At 39.1% G+C, this 25,775-nt stretch overlaps 1 protein-coding gene across 1 annotated transcript in view; it reads left to right on the plus strand.

Annotated features, from left to right (window-relative positions):
- Positions 1 to 2,006: 2,006 nt before the first annotated feature.
- LOC128643536 (5-hydroxytryptamine receptor 4) overlaps positions 2,007 to 25,775 on the plus strand; it is a gene marked incomplete at its 5' end in the record, with an annotated part of 44,322 nt that continues 20,553 nt past the window's right edge. Inside the window, one exon of the mRNA XM_053696380.1 lies at positions 2,007 to 2,160. Within this exon, the coding sequence (XP_053552355.1) occupies positions 2,007 to 2,160 (154 nt within the window). The remainder of the gene's footprint in view (positions 2,161 to 25,775) is intronic.

Raw genomic sequence — 25,775 nt, forward strand, 5'->3', positions numbered from 1 at the left:
TGAACCATTGGGGAGGTGATGAGTGTCATTTTGCATTGTCTTAGGCACCTGTAATAGTGTGACAATGTTTCCTATTGCTAATATGGGGTAGTTGGGATATACGGGAACATATAAACCTACAGTCGATTTAGTGTGCAGTTTCATCCTAATCAAATATGTATCACCATATCTTCATTTTAATATTGCAGGACTATATTTAATTTTTTTTGTAATACTCTGTAAAGATAAAAGAACATATTACTACCCCTATATATTTAATACTAAAATCTTATGTTGATGTATATGTGCTATACAACTGAGTCCATCTTACATATATTAAACTTAGAATCGCTGCTTAATTGTCCCCTTCTATCCTATTCCACTAACATCGAGTTGGAGTGTGAAATGTGAGGGAAAACGTGAGACGTTAGAGTGATGAGGAACCTTCAGGACAGAGCTGTGATCTGGCAGCTGTAGAACAGAAAGGGCCTCCAATGTCTCCACAGTCCCCGGATAAAGCTCAAAGCAAGGAGTTAGCTCGTATGCATAGGTGCCAGGATTCACAACATGCTCTGGATCACCCCATCGGGAGTCGGTTGCCCTCCCCCGGAGCTCCCAAAAGCATACCAGAATGTCCCCCTCGTAAAGGCAAGCTGGAGTAGAAGCAGTCCGGCACCTGAGCTTCTGGGTAAACTGCTCCAACTGGAGAGCCTCTTCGTATACACTTAGTCAAATTTTCCGACCTCAGGTAAAGTAGGCTATACTCTGGTTGTAGATCTGCTTGGATTGAGTGTCATTCATCTGGAGCAATGTACTCCACTGACATTTATCGCACTTTGGGTATCTACAGAACATTCTATGGGTTCAGTTCCATCCGAGGCATATCCTTGGCTGGTAGAGTGGTGCTGTAATCCCGATCACCATGTCTGAGGAACATAAGGAGATCTTCAAATTTGGCTTAAGTTAGTCTCCAATTCACCCAGGAGGGCAAGTAACACTCCGTTATCCATCTCCATTGCATAAAGGTGTGCCATCAGTACAAAGGTATAGGTTAGATGTGTCTGTCTGGTTATCTCTCTAAGTTATTGAGAGCACGATAAGTTGTCTTTCAGCAAATCTGGTGTAAGTTCTAACCTCCGTAGGCTGCTGAACTCATAACAGTAATAGTATATCTACTTGGTCCGTAATAATAATGCACCTTCTTCTTTATTGGTGAAATAGTACTTTTCAGCCTCTAGAAGTGACTAGTTTAATTTGTTTGACCCTGGATCTCCGGTGCGGTGGGAGGGGTATGGAGGGGTGCTGAGAATTGCAGTTTAAGGCCGCTGCCATCAATTTTCAATGGTCCTGTTTAGAATTTCCATCTTTAAGATTGTTGTAAAGCTGATATCATTCTGTTCAGTAGCTTCTTTTACATAAGCAGGGATCAGTAGAAAAGCAGGATGAGACACTTAAAAGAAGATAATCGGTGGATTATCTAAACTGCATACGGAGCTACTAATTTTTGTGTAATAACATGGACTCTGCTCAGACACGCCCCCCTAGATTTTGTTTTTATTTGCAGGGCCAGTAAAGTAGAAATTACTTGAATAAATACTATATAACTTTATTTATAGTAGCCAAATATTTAAGAAACATACAAAAAATCAACATAGGGAAGCCTAGAAACATAAATATTGTATGATCACTATGAGGATAAAAATAGGCCAAAATTACTGGTATAACTATCATGTTAAATGGAGCACAATAAGATTGTAACATTTTATGTTTGTTCTTAAACGTCAATCACTTAGGTATGAATTAAACAACAGTTCAGGTTATGGAAACATGAGTAAGAATATAAGATTTTATTGATATGTTCAAAGATGTAGCAAAGTATGGCATTTTGTTTTAGAGCTGTTCTATTTAGTTCTTGCTTTCTTGTTCTAAATAATAACACAATGGACAAAGTTCTATAAATTTCTTGCATGCGCATGACTCACAGTTTATAATTAGTTATATGTCTCTCTTTTTTTTTGTTCTTCAAGATATTATGCTATCTGCTGTCAGCCTCTGGTTTACAGGAATAAGATGACGCCTTTGCGCATAGCTTTGATGCTTGGAGGCTGTTGGATCATCCCAACTTTTATATCCTTCCTCCCAATCATGCAGGGATGGAACAGCATAGGAATTCGAGAACTGGTGAGTAAAAAATGTGTCAATTTTAAAACTTTTTTTGTTAGTTCTTGTGTTTTATTTTGGATTCTTCTTCATATCGCTAAGGAGGAAACGGAGATCCAGAATAAACATCATTGAAATAACATAATCTGGACTCTTTAGCTTTGGTGGACCTTTGTAAGGGTCTTAGATACTCCTCACATTTCTTCTATAACTATAGGCATTATTACAAATATGTTTAGGCAGAAATATAAACCTACACTAACATATATTAACTTCAATAATCTACCCCAGATATAGTAGATAAACTTTATTTGTTAGATTTTTACTGTTTCATGAATAAGGTATGTGAGTAGTCTTATAAAGCATACAATCTAAAACTTTTTGGCCATTAAAAGCCGACCACTTTTATTTGTATATATTAGGACTTTTCATTAGAATTTAATACAATTTAAAGGGACAGTGTACACCAATTTTCATATAACTGCATGTAATAGACACTACTATAAAGAAGAATATGCACAGATACTTATATACTAATCAAGTATAAAACCTTTTAAAAACTTACTTAGAAGCTCCTTATTTAGCACTGTTAAGGAGGTTAGGCTGGGACACCCACTGAAATGGGCTGGAAAGCAAAAAGAGCAGACTCCCCTGCATATGAAAAGAGCCATTACACAAACAGGAGCAAGCTGGAGTCTGTAGACATCAGTATATATCTAAAACTTTGGGGCTTGGTTAGGAGTCTGAAAATCAGCACAATGATATTTAAAAATATATATATCCTATATAATAAAAGACCAAGTGGGTTTGTCCGAAGCTGTCATGCGCAGTAGAGACTGCGCGCAAGGACATACACACTTGGCCTACCTCACCAGGCAACTGTTGTGGAGTGGGCGTGGCCGGACGGGTGTGGCATGGGTGGGACCGGATGTGACGTGGGCGGGGCAGGTGTGGCACGGGGCGTGATAGGGCGGGGTCGGATGCGCCGTGAGAGATAGAGAGCTCTAAAGAGGGGGATAGAGAGAGCAGAAGAGGGGGGATAAAGAGAGGGGGGAGAGACAGCAAAAGAGAGTGGGGAGAGACAGCAAAAGAGAGACACTAAAAGAGAGGGGGGAGAAAGAGCAAAAAGAGGGGAGAGAGAGCAAAAAGAGGGGGGAGAGAGAGAGCAAAACAGAGGAAGAGAGACAGCAAAAGAGAGAGGGGAGAGAGAGCAGAAGAGTAGGAGAGAGAGAGAGCACAAAAGAGGAGGATAGAAAGCACAAAAGAGGGGGAGAGAGAGCTCAAAAGAGAGGGGGGAGAGAGAGCTCAAAAGAGAGGGGGAGAGAGCGCTAAAAAGGGGGGAGAGAGAGCGCAAAAGAGAAGGGGGAGAGAGAGCACAAAAGAGAAGGGGAAGAGAGCGCAAACGAGAAGGGGGAGAGAGGGCAAAAGAGAGGGGGAGAGATCGCTAAAGAGAGGGGGAGAGAGAGCAAAAGAGGGGGGAGAGAGAGAGCAAAAGAGAGGGGGAGAGAGAGAGCAAAAGAGAGGGGGGGTGCAAAAGAGGGGGAGAGAGCGCAAAAGAGGGGGGAGAGAGTGCAAAAGAGGGGGGGAGAGAGCACAAAAGAGAGGAGGAGAGAGCGCAAAAGAGGGGGGAGAGAGCGTAAAAGAGGGGGGAGAGAGAGCAAAACAGAGGGGAAAGAGTGCAAAAGAGAGGGGGAGAGAGCGCAAAAGAGAGTGGGGAGAGAGCGCAAAAGAGGGGGGAGAGAGCGCAAAAGAGGGGGGGAGAGAGGGCAAAAGAGAGGGGAGAGAGAGCAAAAGAGGGGGGAGAGAGCGTAAAAGAGGGGGAAAGAGCACAAAAGAGAGGGTAAAGAGGGCAAAAGAGAGGGGGAGAGAGCGCAAAAGAGGGGGAGAGAGCGCAAAAGAGGGGGGAGAGAGCGCAAAGAGGGGGGAGAGAGGGCAAAAGAGGGGGGAGAGAGAGCAAAAGAGGGGGGAGAGAGAGCAAAAGAGGGGGAGAGAGAGCTCAAAAGAGAGGGGGGAGAGAGAGCTCAAAAGAGTGGGGGAGAGAGCGCTAAAAAGGGGGGAGAGAGAGCGCAAAAGAGAAGGGGGAGAGAGAGCACAAAAGAGAAGGGGAAGAGAGCGCAAACGAGAAGGGGTAGAGAGGGCAAAAGAGAGGGGGAGAGAGCGCTAAAGAGAGGGGGGAGAGAGAGCAAAAGAGGGGGGAGAGAGAGAGCAAAAGAGAGGGGGAGAGAGAGAGCAAAAGAGAGGGGGGGGCGCAAAAGAGGGGGAGAGAGCGCAAAAGAGGGGGGAGAGAGTGCAAAAGAGGGGGGAGAGAGCACAAAGAGAGGAGGAGAGAGCGCAAAAGAGGGGGGAGAGAGCGTAAAAGAGGGGGGAGAGAGAGCAAAACAGAGGGGAAAGAGTGCAAAAGAGAGGGGGTGAGAGCGCAAAAGAGAGGGGGGAGAGAGCGCAAAAGAGGGGGGAGAGAGCGCAAAAGAGGGGGGGAGAGAGGGCAAAAGAGGGGGGAGAGAGAGCAAAAGAGGGGGGAGAGCGTAAAAGAGGGGGAAAGAGCACAAAAGAGAGGGTAAAGAGGGCAAAAGAGAGGGGGAGAGAGCGCAAAAGAGGGGGGAGAGAGCGCAAAGAGGGGGGAGAGAGGGCAAAACAGGGGGGAGTTAGAGCAAAAGAGGGGGGAGAGAGAGCAAAAGAGGGGGAGAGAGAGCAAAATAGGGGAGAGAGAGCAAAAGAGGGGAAGAGAGAGCAAAATAGGGGAAGAGAGCAAAAGAGGGGAAGATAGCGCAAAATAGGGGAGAGAGAGCAAAAGAGGAGGGAGAGAGCAGAAGAGGGGCGGGCAAGAGAGAGCGTAAAAGAGAGGGGGAGAGAGAGGGAGCAAGGTTTAGAACCACGGTACTTAAAAAAATTGGCCCGTGTACACGGGCTTTAGGACTAGTATATATATAAATGGATAATCTACAAAACATATATGCAAAGAAATATCTAGTGTACAATGTCCCTCTAAGTTAAAATACAACTGGTGTATGTTTTGTAGATTTCTCCAACATTGGTGTGTCCGGTCCACGGCGTCATCCTTACTTGTGGGATATTCTCTTCCCCAACAGGAAATGGCAAAGAGTCCCAGCAAAGCTGGTCACATGATCCCTCCTAGGCTCCGCCCACCCCAGTCATTCTCTTTGCCGTTGCACAGGCAACATCTCCACGGAGATGGTTAAGAGTTTTTTGGTGTTTAAATGTAGTTTTATTCTTCTATCAAGTGTTTGTTATTTTAAAATAGTGCTGGTATGTACTATTTACTCTGAAACAGAAAAGGATGAAGATTTCTGTTTGTAAGAGGAAGATGATTTTAGCAGACAGTAACTAAAATCGATTGCTGTTTCCACACAGGACTGTTGAGATGAAGTAACTTCAGTTGGGGGAAACAGTTAGCAGACTTTTCTGCTTAAGGTATGACTAGCCATATTTCTAACAAGACCATGTAATGCTGGAAGGCTGTCATTTCCCCTCATGGGGACCGGTAAGCCATTTTCTTAGTTAAACATAAAAGAATAAAGGGCTTCAAAAAGGGCTTAAAAACTGGTAGACATTTTTCTGGGCTAAAACGATTGCTTTACTAGGCATATTATGCAGATTCTAACTAATTATTGGTATTATAATCTTGGGGAACGTTTAGAAAAACGGCAGGCACTGTGTTGGACACCTTTTTCAGATGGGGGCCTTTCTAGTTATAGACAGAGCCTCATTCTGGGACTGTATAGGGGTTAAATGTAAAAACGGCTCCGGTTCCGTTAATTTAAGGGTTAAAGCTCTGAAATTTGGTGTGCAATACTTTTAATGCTTTAAGACACTGTGGTGAAATTTTGGTGAATTTTGAACAATTCCTTCATACTTTTTCACATATTCAGTAATAAAGTGTTTTCAGTTTGAAATTTAAAGTGACAGTAACGGTTTTATTTTAAAACGTTTTTTGTGCTTTGTTGACAAGTTTAAGCCTGTTTAACATGTCTGTACCATCAGATAAGCTATGTTCTATATGTATGAAAGCCAATGTGTCTCCCCATTTAAATTTATGTGATAATTGTGCCATAGTGTCCAAACAAAGTAAGGACAGTAATGCCACAGATAATGATATTGCCCAAGATGATTCCTCAAATGAGGGGAGTAAACATGATACTACATCATCCCCTACTGTGTCTACACCAGTTATGCCCACACAGGAGGCCCCTAGTACATCTAGTGTGCCAATACTTATTACCATGCAACAATTAACGGCTGTAATGGATAACTCCATAGCAAATCTTTTATCCAAAATGCCTACTTATCAGAGAAAGCGCGATTGCTCTGTTTTAAACACTGAAGAGCAAGAGGATGCTGATGATAATTGTTCTGTCATACCCTCACACCAATCTGAAGGGGCCATGAGGGAGGTTTTGTCTGATGGGGAAATTTCAGATTCAGGAAAAATTTCTCATCAAGCTGAACCTGATGTTGTGACATTTAAATTTAAATTAGAACATCTCCGCACACTGCTTAAGGAGGTGTTATCTACTCTGGATGATTGTGACAATTTGGTCATTCCAGAGAAATTATGTAAGATGGACAAGTTCCTAGAGGTTCCGGTGCCCCCCGACGCTTTTCCTATACCCAAGCGGGTGGCGGACATAGTAAATAAAGAGTGGGAAAGGCCCGGCATACCTTTTGTTCCCCCCCCCTATATTTAAGAAATTATTTCCTATAGTCGACCCCAGAAAGGACTTATGGCAGACAGTCCCCAAGGTCGAGGGGGCGGTTTCTACTCTAAACAAACGCACTACTATTCCTATTGAAGATAGTTGTGCTTTCAAAGATCCTATGGATAAGAAATTAGAGGGTTTGCTTAAAAAGATTTTTGTACAGCAAGGTTACCTTCTACAACCAATTTCATGCATTGTTCCTGTCACTACGGCAGCGTGTTTCTGGTTCGAGGAACTAGAAAAATCGCTCAGTAAAGAATCTTCGTATGAGGAGGTTATGGACAGAGTTCAAGCACTTAAATTGGCTAACTCTTTTGTTTTAGATGCCGCTTTGCAATTAGCTAGATTAGCGGCGAAAAATTCAGGGTTTGCTGTCGTGGCGCGCAGAGCGCTTTGGCTAAAGTCTTGGTCAGCGGATGTGTCTTCCAAGACAAAATTGCTTAACATTCCTTTCAAAGGTAAAACATTATTTGGACCTGATTTGAAAGAGATTATTTCAGACATCACTGGGGGAAAGGGCCACGCCCTCCCACAGGATAGGTCTTTTAAGGCTAAAAATAAGCCTAATTTTCGTCCCTTTCGCAGAAACGGACCAGTCTCTAATTCTGTATCCTCTAAGCAAGAGGGTAATACTTCACAACCCAAACCAGCCTGGAAACCAATGCAAGGCTGGAACAAGGGTAAGCAGGCCAAGAAGCCTACCACTGCTACCAAAACAGCATGAAGGGATAGCCCCCGATCCGGGACCGGATCTAGTGGGGGGCAGACTTTCTCTCTTTGCTCAGGCTTGGGCAAGAGATGTTCAGGATCCTTGGGCGCTAGAAATAGTTTCTCAAGGTTATCTCCTGGAATTCAAGGAACTACCCCCAAGGGGAAGGTTCCACAGGTCTCAATTATCTTCAAACCAAATAAAGAGACAGGCATTCTTACATTGTGTAGAAGACCTGTTAAAGATGGGAGTGATACATCCAGTTCCAATAAGAGAACAAGGAATGGGATTTTATTCCAATCTGTTCATAGTTCCCAAAAAAGAGGGAACATTCAGACCAATTTTGGATCTAAAGATCCTAAACAAATTTCTCAGGGTACCATCGTTCAAAATGGAAACTATTCGAACGATCCTACCTACTATCCAGGAAAATCAATTTATGACTACCGTGGATTTAATGGACTTATGGCAGACAGTCCCCAAGGTCGAGGGGGCGGTTTCTACTCTAAACAAACGCACTACTATTCCTATTGAAGATAGTTGTGCTTTCAAAGATCCTATGGATAAGAAATTAGAGGGTTTGCTTAAAAAGATTTTTGTACAGCAAGGTTACCTTCTACAACCAATTTCATGCATTGTTCCTGTCACTACGGCAGCGTGTTTCTGGTTCGAGGAACTAGAAAAATCGCTCAGTAAAGAATCTTCGTATGAGGAGGTTATGGACAGAGTTCAAGCACTTAAATTGGCTAACTCTTTTGTTTTAGATGCCGCTTTGCAATTAGCTAGATTAGCGGCGAAAAATTCAGGGTTTGCTGTCGTGGCGCGCAGAGCGCTTTGGCTAAAGTCTTGGTCAGCGGATGTGTCTTCCAAGACAAAATTGCTTAACATTCCTTTCAAAGGTAAAACATTATTTGGACCTGATTTGAAAGAGATTATTTCAGACATCACTGGGGGAAAGGGCCACGCCCTCCCACAGGATAGGTCTTTTAAGGCTAAAAATAAGCCTAATTTTCGTCCCTTTCGCAGAAACGGACCAGTCTCTAATTCTGTATCCTCTAAGCAAGAGGGTAATACTTCACAACCCAAACCAGCCTGGAAACCAATGCAAGGCTGGAACAAGGGTAAGCAGGCCAAGAAGCCTACCACTGCTACCAAAACAGCATGAAGGGATAGCCCCCGATCCGGGACCGGATCTAGTGGGGGGCAGACTTTCTCTCTTTGCTCAGGCTTGGGCAAGAGATGTTCAGGATCCTTGGGCGCTAGAAATAGTTTCTCAAGGTTATCTCCTGGAATTCAAGGAACTACCCCCAAGGGGAAGGTTCCACAGGTCTCAATTATCTTCAAGCCAAATAAAGAGACAGGCATTCTTACATTGTGTAGAAGACCTGTTAAAGATGGGAGTGATACATCCAGTTCCAATAAGAGAACAAGGAATGGGATTTTATTCCAATCTGTTCATAGTTCCCAAAAAAGAGGGAACATTCAGACCAATTTTGGATCTAAAGATCCTAAACAAATTTCTCAGGGTACCATCGTTCAAAATGGAAACTATTCGAACGATCCTACCTACTATCCAGGAAAATCAATTTATGACTACCGTGGATTTAAAGGACTTATGGCAGACAGTCCCCAAGGTCGAGGGGGCGGTTTCTACTCTAAACAAACGCACTACTATTCCTATTGAAGATAGTTGTGCTTTCAAAGATCCTATGGATAAGAAATTAGAGGGTTTGCTTAAAAAGATTTTTGTACAGCAAGGTTACCTTCTACAACCAATTTCATGCATTGTTCCTGTCACTACGGCAGCGTGTTTCTGGTTCGAGGAACTAGAAAAATCGCTCAGTAAAGAATCTTCGTATGAGGAGGTTATGGACAGAGTTCAAGCACTTAAATTGGCTAACTCTTTTGTTTTAGATGCCGCTTTGCAATTAGCTAGATTAGCGGCGAAAAATTCAGGGTTTGCTGTCGTGGCGCGCAGAGCGCTTTGGCTAAAGTCTTGGTCAGCGGATGTGTCTTCCAAGACAAAATTGCTTAACATTCCTTTCAAAGGTAAAACATTATTTGGACCTGATTTGAAAGAGATTATTTCAGACATCACTGGGGGAAAGGGCCACGCCCTCCCACAGGATAGGTCTTTTAAGGCTAAAAATAAGCCTAATTTTCGTCCCTTTCGCAGAAACGGACCAGTCTCTAATTCTGTATCCTCTAAGCAAGAGGGTAATACTTCACAACCCAAACCAGCCTGGAAACCAATGCAAGGCTGGAACAAGGGTAAGCAGACCAAGAAGCCTACCACTGCTACCAAAACAGCATGAAGGGATAGCCCCCGATCCGGGACCGGATCTAGTGGGGGGCAGACTTTCTCTCTTTGCTCAGGCTTGGGCAAGAGATGTTCAGGATCCTTGGGCGCTAGAAATAGTTTCTCAAGGTTATCTCCTGGAATTCAAGGAACTACCCCCAAGGGGAAGGTTCCACAGGTCTCAATTATCTTCAAACCAAATAAAGAGACAGGCATTCTTACATTGTGTAGAAGACCTGTTAAAGATGGGAGTAATACATCCAGTTCCAATAAGAGAACAAGGAATGGGATTTTATTCCAATCTGTTCATAGTTCCCAAAAAAGAGGGAACATTCAGACCAATTTTGGATCTAAAGATCCTAAACAAATTTCTCAGGGTACCATCGTTCAAAATGGAAACTATTCGAACGATCCTACCTACTATCCAGGAAAATCAATTTATGACTACCGTGGATTTAAAGGATGCGTACCTACATATTCCTATCCACAAGGAACATCATCAGTTCCTAAGGTTCGCTTTTCTGGACAAGCATTACCAGTTTGTGGCACTTCCATTCGGATTAGCCACTTCTCCAAGGATTTTCACAAAGGTACTAGGGTCCCTTCTAGCGGTTCTAAGACCAAGGGGCATTGCAGTAGTACCTTACTTGGACGACATCCTGATTCAAGCGTCGTCCATGTCAAAAGCAAAGGCTCATACGGACATCGTTCTAGCCTTTCTCAGATCTCACGGATGGAAAGTGAACAAAGAAAAAAGTTCTCTGTCCCCGTCAACAAGAGTTCCCTTCTTGGGAACAATAATAGATTCCTTAGAAATGAGGATTTTTCTGACAGAGGTCAGAAAATCAAAACTTCTAAGCTCTTGTCAAGTACTTCATTCTGTTCCTCGTCCTTCCATAGCGCAGTGCATGGAAGTAATAGGATTGATGGTTGCAACAATGGACATAGTTCCTTTTGCACAAATTCATCTAAGACCATTACAACTGTGCATGCTCAGACAGTGGAATGGGGATTATACAGACTTGTCTCCGACGATTCAAGTAGATCAAAAGACCAGAGATTCACTCCGTTGGTGGCTGACCCTGGACAATCTGTCACAGGGAATGAGCTTCCGCAGACCAGAGTGGGTCATTGTCACGACCGACGCCAGCCTAGTGGGCTGGGGCGCGGTCTGGGAATCCCTGAAAGCTCAGGGTCTATGGTCTCGGGAAGAGTCTCTTCTCCCGATAAACATTCTGGAACTGAGAGCGATATTCAATGCTCTCAGAGCTTGGCCTCAACTAGCAAAGGCCAAATTCATAAGGTTTCAGTCAGACAACATGACGACCGTTGCATATATCAATCATCAGGGGGGAACAAGGAGTTCCCTGGCGATGAAAGAAGTGACCAAGATAATTCAATGGGCGGAGGATCACTCCTGCCACTTGTCTGCGATCCACATCCCAGGAGTGGAAAATTGGGGAAGCGGATTTTCTGAGTCGTCAGACATTCCATCCGGGGGAGTGGGAACTCCATCCGGAAATCTTTGCCCAAATAACTCAATTATGGGGCATTCCAGACATGGATCTGATGGCGTCTCGTCAGAACTTCAAGGTTCCTTGCTACGGGTCCAGATCCAGGGATCCCAAGGCGACCCTAGTAGATGCACTAGTAGCACCTTGGACCTTCAACCTAGCTTATGTATTCCCACCGTTTCCTCTCATCCCCAGGCTGGTAGCCAGGATCAATCAGGAGAGGGCCTCGGTGATCTTGATAGCTCCTGCGTGGCCACGCAGGACTTGGTATGCAGACCTGGTGAATATGTCATCGGCTCCACCATGGAAGCTACCTTTGAGACAGGACCTTCTTGTTCAGGGTCCATTCGAACATCCGAATCTGGTTTCCCTCCAACTGACGGCTTGGAGATTGAACGCTTGATTTTATCAAAGCGTGGGTTTTCAGATTCTGTAATAGATACTCTGATTCAGGCTAGAAAGCCTGTAACTAGAAAAATTTACCATAAAATATGGAAAAAATATATCTGTTGGTGTGAATCTAAAGGATTCCCATGGAACAAGATAAAAATTCCTAAGATTCTATCCTTTCTACAAGAAGGTTTGGAGAAAGGATTATCTGCAAGTTCTCTGAAGGGACAGATCTCTGCTTTATCTGTTTTACTTCACAAACGGCTGGCAGCTGTGCCAGATGTTCAAGCATTTGTTCAGGCTCTGGTTAGGATCAAGCCTGTTTACAGACCTTTGACTCCTCCCTGGAGTCTAAATCTAGTTCTTTCAGTTCTTCAAGGGGTTCCGTTTGAACCCTTACATTCCGTAGATATTAAGTTATTATCTTGGAAAGTTTTGTTTTTGGTTGCAATTTCTTCTGCTAGAAGAGTTTCAGAGTTATCTGCTCTGCAGTGTTCTCCGCCCTATCTGGTGTTCCATGCAGATAAGGTGGTTTTGCGTACTAAGCCTGGTTTTCTTCCGAAAGTTGTTTCCAACAAAAATATTAACCAGGAGATAGTTGTACCTTCTTTGTGTCCGAATCCAGTTTCAAAGAAGGAACGTTTGTTACACAATTTGGACGTAGTTCGTGCTCTAAAATTCTATTTAGAGGCTACTAAAGATTTCAGACAAACATCTTCCTTGTTTGTTGTTTATTCTGGTAAAAGGAGAGGTCAAAAAGCGGCTTCTACCTCTCTTTCCTTTTGGCTTAAAAGCATTATCCGATTGGCTTATGAGACTGCCGGACGGCAGCCTCCTGAAAGAATCACAGCTCACTCCACTAGGGCTGTGGCTTCCACATGGGCCTTCAAGAACGAGGCTTCTGTTGACCAGATATGTAAGGCAGCGACTTGGTCTTCACTGCACACTTTTGCCAAATTTTACAAATTTGATACTTTTGCTTCTTCGGAGGCTATTTTTGGGAGAAAGGTTTTGCAAGCCGTGGTGCCTTCCATTTAGATGACCTGATTTGCTCCCTCCCTTCATCCGTGTCCTAAAGCTTTGGTATTGGTTCCCACAAGTAAGGATGACGCCGTGGACCGGACACACCAATGTTGGAGAAAACAGAATTTATGCTTACCTGATAAATTACTTTCTCCAACGGTGTGTCCGGTCCACGGCCCGCCCTGGTTTTTTAATCAGGTCTGATGAATTATTTTCTCTAACTACAGTCACCACTGTATCATATGGTTTCTCCTATATATATTTCCTCCTGTCCGTCGGTCGAATGACTGGGGTGGGCGGAGCCTAGGAGGGATCATGTGACCAGCTTTGCTGGGACTCTTTGCCATTTCCTGTTGGGGAAGAGAATATCCCACAAGTAAGGATGACGCCGTGGACCGGACACACCGTTGGAGAAAGTAATTTATCAGGTAAGCATAAATTCTGTTTTTTTTCCGTTTCTCCTTTTTCTTTTATTTATAATGAGCTAAATTCAATTTATGTGTTTATATAATGTGTATAATGTTATCACTTTTCTTATCAAAAGTTCCATAAAAATACTTTTTTTTTTAGAAAAAAATAAGTAAAAAATTCTATACACATAGTAAAATACAGGAGAATATGGTTCCACTAAATTTCAAGGATGTTCTCTTTATTATATTCTTAATTCCAAGGTGTTTTACTAGATAGAACAAGATTAGAACTGGACAAGAAATGCGCAATAACATTCATTAATGTGGATTTTACTTGCTAATTTTCAGTGAAACATGATTATACTTGCTGATACTACAAGGAAGCTGCTGTTTAAAAGTAATGTGTTTGGCTCAATCTCACTAGTTTAAGATGGTTAATATGGCTGCATGTGTTACACATTAAAGATTTCCTTTATTTTTTTATGCAAAGCCTCAATTTGATGATACGTTTAGATAGCAGTTGCTTCCTAACAGACAATTTTCTCTTTTGCTCAAATTTTCCCAGAACTTGTGATGATAAAGTTTTTCATCATGAACACTGTTTTGCTGTCATCACTGTTAAAACTGTTTAGTTGTTAAGTCTGTGAACGTATTTATATAAAAGAAAATCAGCAGTGACACACAAATAATTATAAATTAAAAAATACTGGTATTTTTTTATTTTTCAAAAAGGGTTTGAAATCCAGATAAGAGGACAATCAATTATAATGAACAAAGAATACTGCTATATGAGTTTCATTTATATATATATATATATATATATATATATATATATATATATATATATATATATATAGTAGATAGATAGATAGATAGATAGATAGATAGAGAGAGAGAGAAAGAGAGAGAGAGAGAGAGAGAGAGAGAGAGAGAGAGAGAGAGAGAGAGAGAGAGAGAGAGAGAGAGAGAGAGAGAGAAAGAAAGAGAGCAGAGGGAGAGAGAGAGAGAGAGAGAGAGAGAGAGAGAGAGAAAGAAAGAGAGCAGAGGGAGAGAGAGAGAGAGAGAGAGAGAGAGAGAGAGAGAGAGAGAGAGAGAGAGAGAGAGATGAAAGGGACATGAAACCCAAAATGTTTCTTTCATGATTCAGTTACATCATAACATTTTAAACGTTTCCATTTTTATTTATCTAATTTGCTTCATTCTTTTGGTATCATTTGTTGAAAAGTATATCTTGTATCTCTCTCTCTCTATATATATATATATATATATATATACACACATTTAAGATGATAGATAGATAGATAGATAGATAGAGAGAGAGAGAGCAAGAGGAGAGAGAGAGAGAGAGAGAGAGAGAGAGAGAGAGATATTAAAGGGACATGAAACCCTTTTTTTCATGATTCAGTTACAGCATATAATTTTATACAACTTTTCCTTTTACATGTATCTAACTTGCTTCTTTTTCTTGGTATCCTTTGTTGAAAAGTATTTCTAGGTAAGTTTAGGAGCGACAGTGCACTACTGGAAGCTAGCTGCTGATTGGTGGCTGAACATCTATGCCTCTTGTCATTGGCTCACCTGATGTGTTCAGTTAGATTCCATTAGTGCTGTGATGCAGCTTTAACAAAGGACACTAAGCGAATTAAGCAAATATAATATAAGTAAATTGGAAAGTTGTTTGAAACTGTACGTACTATTAAAATTACAAAAGAAACATTTTGGGTCTCATGTCCCTTTAACATTCTTTACTAAGTTTTAATCCTTTCTACGTTATCAGCAGACAATGTATAAATTACAGTTTAGTGCATAAAGTATGTTACATATATTTAGTGTGTTGTTGTTGCAGCTCTTAATGCCTAAAGGATGACTGCATATTCATAAAAAGCATCTAGAAATAACCTGAGCTGCCATGTAAGTGACATGTGATCTTGGTATATTGTGTTGCTAAAACACATTATAGTCCATTGATAAAATGTTAATATGTGAGAGTTACCTAGATTCACAAAGTTTTAGGCAGATGACACACATGGACTTCAGATCAGTTCTATATAAGCTAACCTTTGTATTTGTTTTGTAAAAGGCCTTTACCTTAATTTCTTTTCACATCAGTTTTGCCTAAACTTAAACAAGGGACATAAGTCCCATAGTGACTATAGTCAATCACAATTAACCCTTCCATTCCATGCTGTTTATGAGCTTCTAACACCATAATCACAAAACAATAACTCACATACATTTTCTAAGACTGGAATGGCTTCTACAGTCTCTTCAATATATATACTAATCCATACAGTCTATTTCCTAAAACTCACTCTTATCCCTTTTCTTAGGCTGCATAGAATAACTCAGAAACTGCAGACTAGAAAGTCTACTCAAGTCTTACTGAATCTAGGGAGCAACCCAGGTAAAATAACTTAACACTCAAATCTATATCTTCAACTTGAAAAATGCATGCGTGCAAAGTACATGAAATGGATAAAACATGCTAAAAAATATATCTTTGGTTTCACACTATGTAAAACTAGACATGCGGAATGCTATTCATTATGCGCACTAAAATATAGATAATCTGGCACTTTAAAATATATAAATTATGGGCCAGATTACAAGTGGCACACTAATGAAAGCATGTGTCACAATAAGCAATATCGCTGGACCATGCTAACTTTAGCGCACAACTTGATATTACAAGTTCATTGTAAATCCCATTTATCAGAGAAGTGTAAGCATCGCTAATATCACTCTAGGGCAATTTATACTATAAACGGAGAATGTAACTGTGATAAATAGCTATAAATTTCAAAGTTATAGGTTGCGCTCAAGCAAAAGCTGAAACTGCACTAGAATATTTAACTTGATGAGTAACTTGGTTTAAAAAAAGTATCTCAAAACACATAAAAACATGTTAAAATAAACTATTACACTCATATATACACTTTTTAATATATATATATATATATATACTGTGTATATATATATATATATATATATATATATATATATATACAGGGAGTGCGGAATTATTAGGCAAGTTGTATTTTTGAGGATTAATTTTATTATTGGACAACAACCATGTTCTCAATGAACCCAAAAAACTCATTAATATCAAAGCTGAATAGTTTTGGAAGTAGTTTTTAGTTTGTTTTTAGTTATAGCTATTTTAGGGGGATACATCTCAACATTCACAAATATACATTTCTGACATTCAAAAACAAAACAAAAACAAATCAGTGACCAATATAGCCACCTTTCTTTGCAAGGACACTCAAAAGCCTGCCATCCATGGATTCTGTCAGTGTTTTGATCTGTTCACCATCAACATTGCGTGCAGCAGCAACCACAGCCTCCCAGACACTGTTCAGAGAGGTGTACTATTTTCCCTCCTTGTAAATCTCACATTTGATGATGGACCACAGGTTCTCAATGGGGTTCAGATCAGGTGAACAAGGAGGCCATGTCATTAGAGTTTCTTCTTTTATACCCTTTCTTGCCAGCCACGCTGTGGAGTACTTGGACGCGTGTGATGGAGCATTGCCCTGCATGAAAATCATGTTTTTCTTGAAGGATGCAGACTTCTTCCTGTACCACTGCTTGAAGAAGGTGTCTTCCAGAAACTGGCAGTAGGACTGGGAGTTGAGCTTGACTCCATCCTCAACCCGAAAAGGCCCCACAAGCTCATCTTTGATGATACCAGCCCAAACCAGTACTCCACCTCCACCTTGCTGGCGTCTGAGTCGGACTGGAGCTCTCTGCCCTTTACCAATCCAGCCACGGGCCCATCCATCTGGCCCATCAAGACTCACTCTCATTTCATCAGTCCATAAATCCTTAGAAAAATCAGTCTTGAGATATTTCTTGGCCCAGTCTTGACGTTTCAGCTTGTGTGTCTTGTTCAGTGGTGGTCGTCTTTCAGCCTTTCTTACCTTGACCATGTCTCTGAGTATTGCACACCTTGTGCTTTTGGGCACTCCAGTGATGTTGCAGCTCTGAAATATGGCCAAACTGGTGGCTAGTGGCATCTTGGCAGCTGCACGCTTGACTTTTCTCAGTTCATGGGCAGTTATTTTGCGCCTTGGTTTTTCCACACGCTTCTTGCGACCCTGTTGACTATTTTGAATGAAACGCTTGATTGTTCGATGATCACGCTTCAGAAGCTTGCAATTTTAAGAGTGCTGCATCCCTCTGCAAGATATCTCACTATTTTTGACTTTTCTGAGCCTGTCAAGTCCTTCTTTTGACCCATTTTGCCAAAGGAAAGGACGTTGCCTAATAATTATGCACACCTGATATAGGGTGTTGATGTCATTAGACCACACCCCTTCTCATTACAGAGATGCACATCACCTAATATGCTTAATTGGTAATAGGCTTTCGAGCCTATACAGCTTGGAGTAAGACAACATGCATAAAGAGGATGATGTGGTCAAAATACTCATTTGCCTAATAATTCTGCACTCCCTGTATGTATATATATATATATATATATATATACATACAGCATATACAGTATATATATATATATATATATATATATATATATATACATACAGTATATACAGTATATATATATATATATATATATATATATATATATATATATACAATATATATATATATATATATATACAGTATGTATATATATATATATATATATATATATATATATACACAGTATATACAGTATATATATACAATTTGAAGATTACAGCACTCTCACAAACTCCTGCAGATTCAGCTATGTTCTGACCAGAGTGCATCAAGGATACAATAAATGAAAGAAATAAATGCACTCTCTGGATTTTAAAGTTACAAATAAGCTTTACTGTGTGACGTTTTGAGGCTTTTACCTCTTCCTCAGACAAAAAAATTGAGAAAAGTGAAATATTATAAAGATATACATAAGCCCCTCCCCTCAGTGCACCACCAATCACATGTGAACCTGTACCCGTTGCAATCCATCAACAAATTAGCCTCTAGCCATATGCTTATTTCATAATCTGACACAAGGATACAAGGATACAATCCAATATAACACCAAAAATACTGTAACACAAAATAAAAATATATACAAATGACACAGTGTATTGACATAACCATATGTCTATCAAATCTGTAGTATTTGCTGTTTATATTTATTTATTCAAATAATACCTAATCATAGTTTGACCCTGTCTAAGAGCTCATAAAACATGAACTGTGCTGCAGGGAAATGGAAAAAGATGTAGATCGTAATAACTCTGTATACAATGTTACGCACCATAGAGATAATTTCTGCTGTGGAACACTTTAAAAGACACATTAACATATGCTATATAGCCTAATGCAGTACTTGTATTAATCAACCCATACTTTGGATCCTTTAATTCCTATTGCTACGGAATTGTATCAAAAGCCTAAGACGCCATCCATAACAGCTTTACAGTTGCCTCACATATTGTGTTCGCAGGCAAAAAGGGGGCGTGGCCTAAACAGCATGTATACTACGTAACACTAATGGATTAGCTAGTTGGGATAAGATAGGGGACCCTGCGCATAGCAATAGTAAACATGTGTAAACAACATGCAGTTAACGTGTGTGCGGGATGCAATCTATCCACACTGTCTACGGGCTAGTACTACCACACTCAGTAAATCAGGCAATTGATTAATTGAGAAATACCCACTGTTAAAATCATATCAAATGAGTCCAGTGGAATGGAATATGGGGTTTTCAAACATGATTTACGTGCAAGAGTCTAATAGACTATGAATATTTGTATATGCCTAACTGTCTGTATTTAAATATGTATATATAGGTGTGTGTCTGACCTAATGCAACTGTAGATAGTAATACTGTCATGCTAAAATAATAGGCAAATATAGAGTATGTGCACAATGGCTGAACCAGCCTTTAGAATAAAAATAGCTTTATCATATGAACATATGTCAAAAACATCATATGTGTACCCTATAACGCCTCCCAGAAGACGTGAACATAAACAAAGTGAGCCAAAACTAGTAAAAAACTAGTAAAAATAACAACACCTGGTGTATTCTATAGACATGATACAGTCTATTACCAACATACCTGAATTGGGGCTGTCATCTTTGTTGGTAACAATGGATGTAAACAGTCTATATACCATCATCCCACACTCAGATGGAATAAAAGCAGTGGATAAAGCACTACTGAAATACCCCTACCTAGGTCCAGACCCAGAATATATCTGCAGGATTCTACATCTGTGTTTAACACACAATTATTTCCGTTTTGAGACCACCTTCTATTTACAACTCACAGGCACGTCTGTGGGCTCGAGTATGGCCCCTTCATATGCCAACCTGTACATGGCAGACTATGAAACAACAGAAATTAAGGTATAAGACAATCCCAACATATCATTCTATAAAAGATATATAGATGATATTTTCCTCATCTGGAATGGACACAGTAACGAACTTGAGGGATGGGTCTCAGAACTCAACTCTATGATGACTCCAGTGAAGTTCAAAATGGAGTTTAGTGACGAGAGGATATACTTTTTGGATCTAAGGATTTTTAAAAATGAAAGAAAATTGGCTACAACTTTATATCAGAAGTCTATAGACCACAATTCAATCCTTCTGGCTACCAGCAACCATCTCAGGTCATTGATTAGGGCCATTCCTAAAGCCCAAATGACCAGAGTGATGAGGAACAACACATTACCAGAAAAGACAACCATGCAAGTACAGGAAATGTCTAAAAAATTCCTGAGGAGAGGATATGCCGAACCATTGATAAAGGCTATAAAGGAAGATGTCACTAAAAAAGACCAAGCTATATTGCTTGCTGGCAACGAGAGAAGGGACACAGAACTGAGGGTCACGATGACCACCACATTTGGTCCTACATCCCACCTATTATCGAAAGGCATACAGAAGAACTGGTGGGTTCTTCAAACTGACCCCAGGCCCAGCTTACCATTTACAGAAAGTACTGTACCAAGAATAGGGTACAAAAGGAACACCAATCTGAAAAATCTCTTGATGAAAACAGACCCAACACACTGCTACAAGCAGGACCAGTGGTTAAGAACAAGGAAACAAGGGTCATTCAGATTTCCAAGTTGCATGACTTGCAGTGCCATGATACAAGGCTCAACATTTAGGCACCCCCATAATAACAAACGATATAAAATTCGACATTACATGATATGCTCAACCAAGTTTGTGGTATATTTATTGAGCTGTGTTTGTGGACAGTTTTATGTGGGTAAGACTGATGATGAGAATGGCCAATCATCTGAGTGCGATAAGGGCAGCTTTGGATACTAATAAAACTGATCAACCGGTCGCACACCATTTTCTAGAAGCCAAACATACGGTCAAAGACTTAAGGTTTACACTGATAGACATGTCCCCCCCTAATCCGAGGGGGTGATAGAAAGAAGAAATTGTTGCAGGTGAAGGCTAGATGGACATTTAGACTTGATATGCTGCACCCAAGAGGTCTAAATGCCAATATTGATTGGCATTGCTTCCTTTAATATTATACAATACTTTTAATATTATAATTTGGTGTAATCCACATCTTTATTGTATAAAGTACGCTCTCATAACTGGTAGCTCCAATATGACTACACATACATTATTATATATATTGTAATTATTGCTAATTTGTGCCATGTTAGTACTAACTTTGTGACCTTTTTCGACATGTTATGGTAATTACCCCAGATGATGGCCCCAATTCAGGTATGTTGGTAATAGACTATATCATGTCTATAGAATACACCAGGTGTTGTTATTTTTACTAGTTTTTTACTAGTTTTGGCTCACTTTGTTTATGTTCACGTGACCGTCTTCTGGGAGGCATTATAGGGTACACATATGACGTTTTTGACATATGTTCATATGATAAAGCTGGTTTTATTCTAAAGGCTGGTTCAGCCATTGTACACATACTCTATTTATATTTGCCTATTATTTTAGCATGACAGTACTACTATCTACAGTTGCATTGGTCAGACACACACCTATATATACATATTTAAATACAGACAGTTAGGCATATACAAATATTCATAGTCTATTAGACTCTTGCACGTAAATCATGTTAGAAAACCCCATATTCCATTCCACTGGACTCATTTGATATGATTTTCACAGTGGGTATTTCTCAATTAATCAATTGCCTGATTTACTGAGTGTAGTAGTACTAGCCCGTAGACAGTGTAGATAGTTTTGACCAGGTTAAAACTGGAAATAGAGGAAAGGTAGAAAAATATTTTTTGTTAAAAAAAGAATTGTGATAGCGTTTCTACTAGATTTAATTTATCCCAGAGATATGAATAAATATAATTAGGTACATTTATATTAAAAAAAACAAAGATACTTTGACTATGTGTTTTTGGCCATTTGAACACTGCTTTTAAGTCGATACAAGAATATATATTTATACACTGTTACCAAATTATATAACACTCAGATACATTATTTTCTGTAAAAGCCTGTTTTTATAAGTAAAGCTAATCAAATTTTCAAACCTTGTTTCTTTTGCAAAATTATATATATAATAGCCATATAATCTTTGTGCCTATGACCTCATATTCTGATCATATGACAGATTCTATTATCACTGTTTAACACATCACATATAACTGCAGTGGGCAACCATTTTGGATGGATAGTCTGATGGGTTACAGACACCAATAAACCATAAGGAAAGAAACTTTCTTGATCCAGACAAGTTACTAATAGGTTCGATAATCTAAAGCTCTCTGCTCTTATGAGCTATTCATAGATACTGAAAGGTCCCTTAAAGTATTCTAGAAAGGCACATTTTAGCTTGTGTTTTGTTTATGTAGCAATATAATTACCTTTTTATCTTTGGAGAATAATTTTATACATTTGCCACTTTGACAAAGCTCTGAACTGCAACATCAGGGTTTTTTCTGCCTCTTTTTCTTGCTGTTTTTTCCTGCATTTCAGTCCGAAATTGAGGTGCCTGTTATCGCCAGAAAAATTGGAATGTAAGTAGAAAGTCTTTTTAGGCGTTTAGGTGTTAGCTATATCTAGTGTTCTGAATCTTTTAGGCTTTAGGATTTGTGAAAAGAAATACTTTTTGATTCATATTTGTATTTGGGTTTTTATACTTTAAATAATTTATAAAACATAATATAAAGCAATGAAATGAATGGACATCACAAAAGTGTTAGTATAAGATCTGAATGACAAATAAGAATACAAAGCCTTACATATTACAAAAACGTATAGCACTAGGACCTGATGGATTGAGGTATCAAGAAGAAGAGTTCTACAGATTATTACCGCATTAAATAGCTAGTGAAAAGCCCTGCCAGTCTCAGTAACTGTCTACTCCTCTCAGTCTGTCGCTCTGCAGATTAATTCAGGAAATGAACAAACCACAGAATAAATTAAGTAGAATATATTACCTGAACAATGTAATGTAATGTGCTGAAGCTAGGTATAAAATATTAAGCAGAGGTTAATTTTATTTTAACTAAAATAGCCATATTTAATATGTTTAAATCATTCTGGTCACTGGTAAAAAGGAAATCTATAATTGCCCAGTGTAAAGTATAATTGCAGAAACTTCTTTCTTTATCGTATATCCATTTAGCTGTAAAAAAAAACAGTTTTGTATAAAATATTACAATTAATATGCAATACAGTAAACAAGTTGGCACATTTAATATGAATATATTAGTTTGCAACTAAACTTTGGTGGATACATATTCAGAAATATTAAAAATGAGTTTCTTTTGTACTATATAAATAAAAAGGGCAACACAATAAAAAATAAATGCAATGTTAATCTCTGTGTCATATAACATGCTTAAAAGGACAATAAACACCTTGTGATTTTAAAATAAACGTTTAGTATGCATAATAAAATAACTTTGCAATATATTTTCAGGTAAATTGTCTCTAAAAATGGTGCTTTCCTAATTCTCAGAGTTGAAAAATCACATTTAAAGGGATATTAAACACTAAGGGCTAGATTTCAAGTTGAGCATAAAATATCGCATTCGCAATTTAGTAATACCAGCGCACGTAAATGTGCGCTGGTATTACAAGTGAGGTGCAATGCAAATTAACACATTCATATATATATTTTTATATATATATATATATATATATATATATATATATATATATATATATATATATTTGAATTAGAAAAAGAGGAGATGTAGTGATACCTATTAATAATAACACTATTTAAAGACTGGGGATTCAGCACTCATTTCAAAAGTTAAATAAATAAATAAATGAGGTGCTCTCAAAGATAAGTATAAAAAAAACAGATGTATTTATACATAGTATCGATCATGAACTCGCTGCAATGACAGTATTCAAAAAAGTCACTGGAAATAACACATAAGGCAAGTTAAAAACACACTAAATCTATCTAAAACAGAATCGGTCCTTGTACGACACAAAGCAGGTTACGGTAGCATCATAAATAGTATTCCTGTAAATTGAGCAAAGATTGGTTCAACAAATAATATAATTTGTGGAGATATGCACAGACCAACTACACCCACCCAAATACTCAGAACCCCCAGGAAAACTGTGGAGGCATCTGCTGAGCTGAGACAGGAAGAAGGGATCTAAGTTGTCTGTGCACAGCCACTCAACATATGGTAAAGCATAGAAACACAACTTCAAACAATAGTAACAAGCAGGAGGTGTGACCACACTAATATTGGGTACAGAGCTCTGTATATACTGTATGTTATATCTCATAGAGTTGTATTTAACTGGGATAGTTAAAGTGGACATGTAAAGATTGAAAAGTCCACAGTATTGTTAACCAAACATAGGTCAAAGTCCCGGTATTGAGGACAGAGGCAATAATCAGAGCAGTCTGTTAGCTTTTCCCAAATATCCAAGCAGGGTAAGTGAGAAAAGGGTCATAGAAACCCAGGAGATAGTAAGCAAGTATCCAGCAGAAGTCAGGTTATAGAGCAAGCAGAAAACAATGTTAGTATTACCAAGCAACATGCAGGAGGGCAATTTTTCTAATTCTAATTGCTACCACAAGCTTGTAAAGGCTGGTTATTTATCGTGCACCCCTAAATGTTATCTAGCCCTAAATACATTTCATGCACCTTCCTCTATTCATGGGTGATGCCATTTTGAAACTAAGGTTACACTGCAGGTATCTAAAGGAGAGTTGCTGCACATGTGTAAACACATCAGCACTGGACTGTAGTGACGGCTGGATTTCAACATGGCAGCACACATGACTAAAGAGAGTCCAGGAATAACATCAATACTATGCTTATCAAATGCATCTAGTCTTAAATGTCCCTTTAAGGCTTCTGAAAGGTAATCAGGCATGCATATAATTCCCTAATTTACTTTAACAGATAAGAAATGCAAAAACTCCTCTAAATTTGACAAGTGGCAGGTGGAAATTTGCTACTGAAAAACAATTGCAGCAAATAATATGTTAATTTGTTTTAAAATGTTTAGACTTGTCTGATATGTTATTCAAGACACCAGAAATGTCTTGTAATTACAAAGGGAATGATTATAAGTGGAGCGCAAATTAACGCCTCTGCTCGAGCCGTAATTACGCTAGAAGTAAGCTTTTTGCTCTTGCAGTATTGCATTCATATTATAAGTTGAAAGTAAACTGTTTTCGCTCTTGCGCTAACCTGACAAGCGCAAAAAGCCGAAATTAGAATATTGCATGGGCGTTCACGTATTCCCCCATAGAAGTAAATGGAGAAAGAAAAGTGGAAAAAACCTAACACCACACTCTTGCACAAACCGATAGAATATTGTCATTTGCACTAAACCCAGCTTGAAAATATGAATATTTCACATTCCAATGTTCTTCAACAGAATGTTCTATTTATTCATATATATTTATATATATATATATATATATATATATATTCATACATGTTTGATTTATTCATATATATTCATATTCATATTTCTACATATATATGATGTTTTATTTGGTACAATATATAGCTATACCTATATATACATGATTATATATAGGTATGGATATGTACAGATATATATATATATATATATATATATATATATATATATACAGGGAGTGCAGAATTATTAGGCAAGTTGTATTTTTGAGGATTAATTTTATTATTGAACAACAACCATGTTCTCAATGAACCCAAAAAACTCATTAATATCAAAGCTGAATAGTTTTGGAAGTAGTTTTTAGTTTGTTTTTAGTTATAGCTATTTTAGGGGGATATCTGTGTGTGCAGGTGACTATTACTGTGCATAATTATTAGGCAACTTAACAAAAAACAAATATATACCCATTTCAATTATTTATTTTTACCAGTGAAACCAATATAACATCTCAACATTCATAAATATACATTTCTGACATTCAAAAACAAAACAAAAACAAATCAGTGACCAATATAGCCACCTTTCTTTGCAAGGACACTCAAAAGCCTGCCATCCATGGATTCTGTCAGTGTTTTGATCTGTTCACCATCAACATTGCGTGCAGCAGCAACCACAGCCTCCCAGACACTGTTCAGAGAGGTGTACTGTTTTCCCTCCTTGTAAATCTCACATTTGATGATGGACCAC

The sequence above is a fragment of the Bombina bombina genome, unplaced genomic scaffold (assembly GCF_027579735.1).
Source record: "Bombina bombina isolate aBomBom1 unplaced genomic scaffold, aBomBom1.pri scaffold_1004, whole genome shotgun sequence".
Taxonomy (NCBI): Eukaryota; Metazoa; Chordata; class Amphibia; order Anura; family Bombinatoridae; genus Bombina; species Bombina bombina.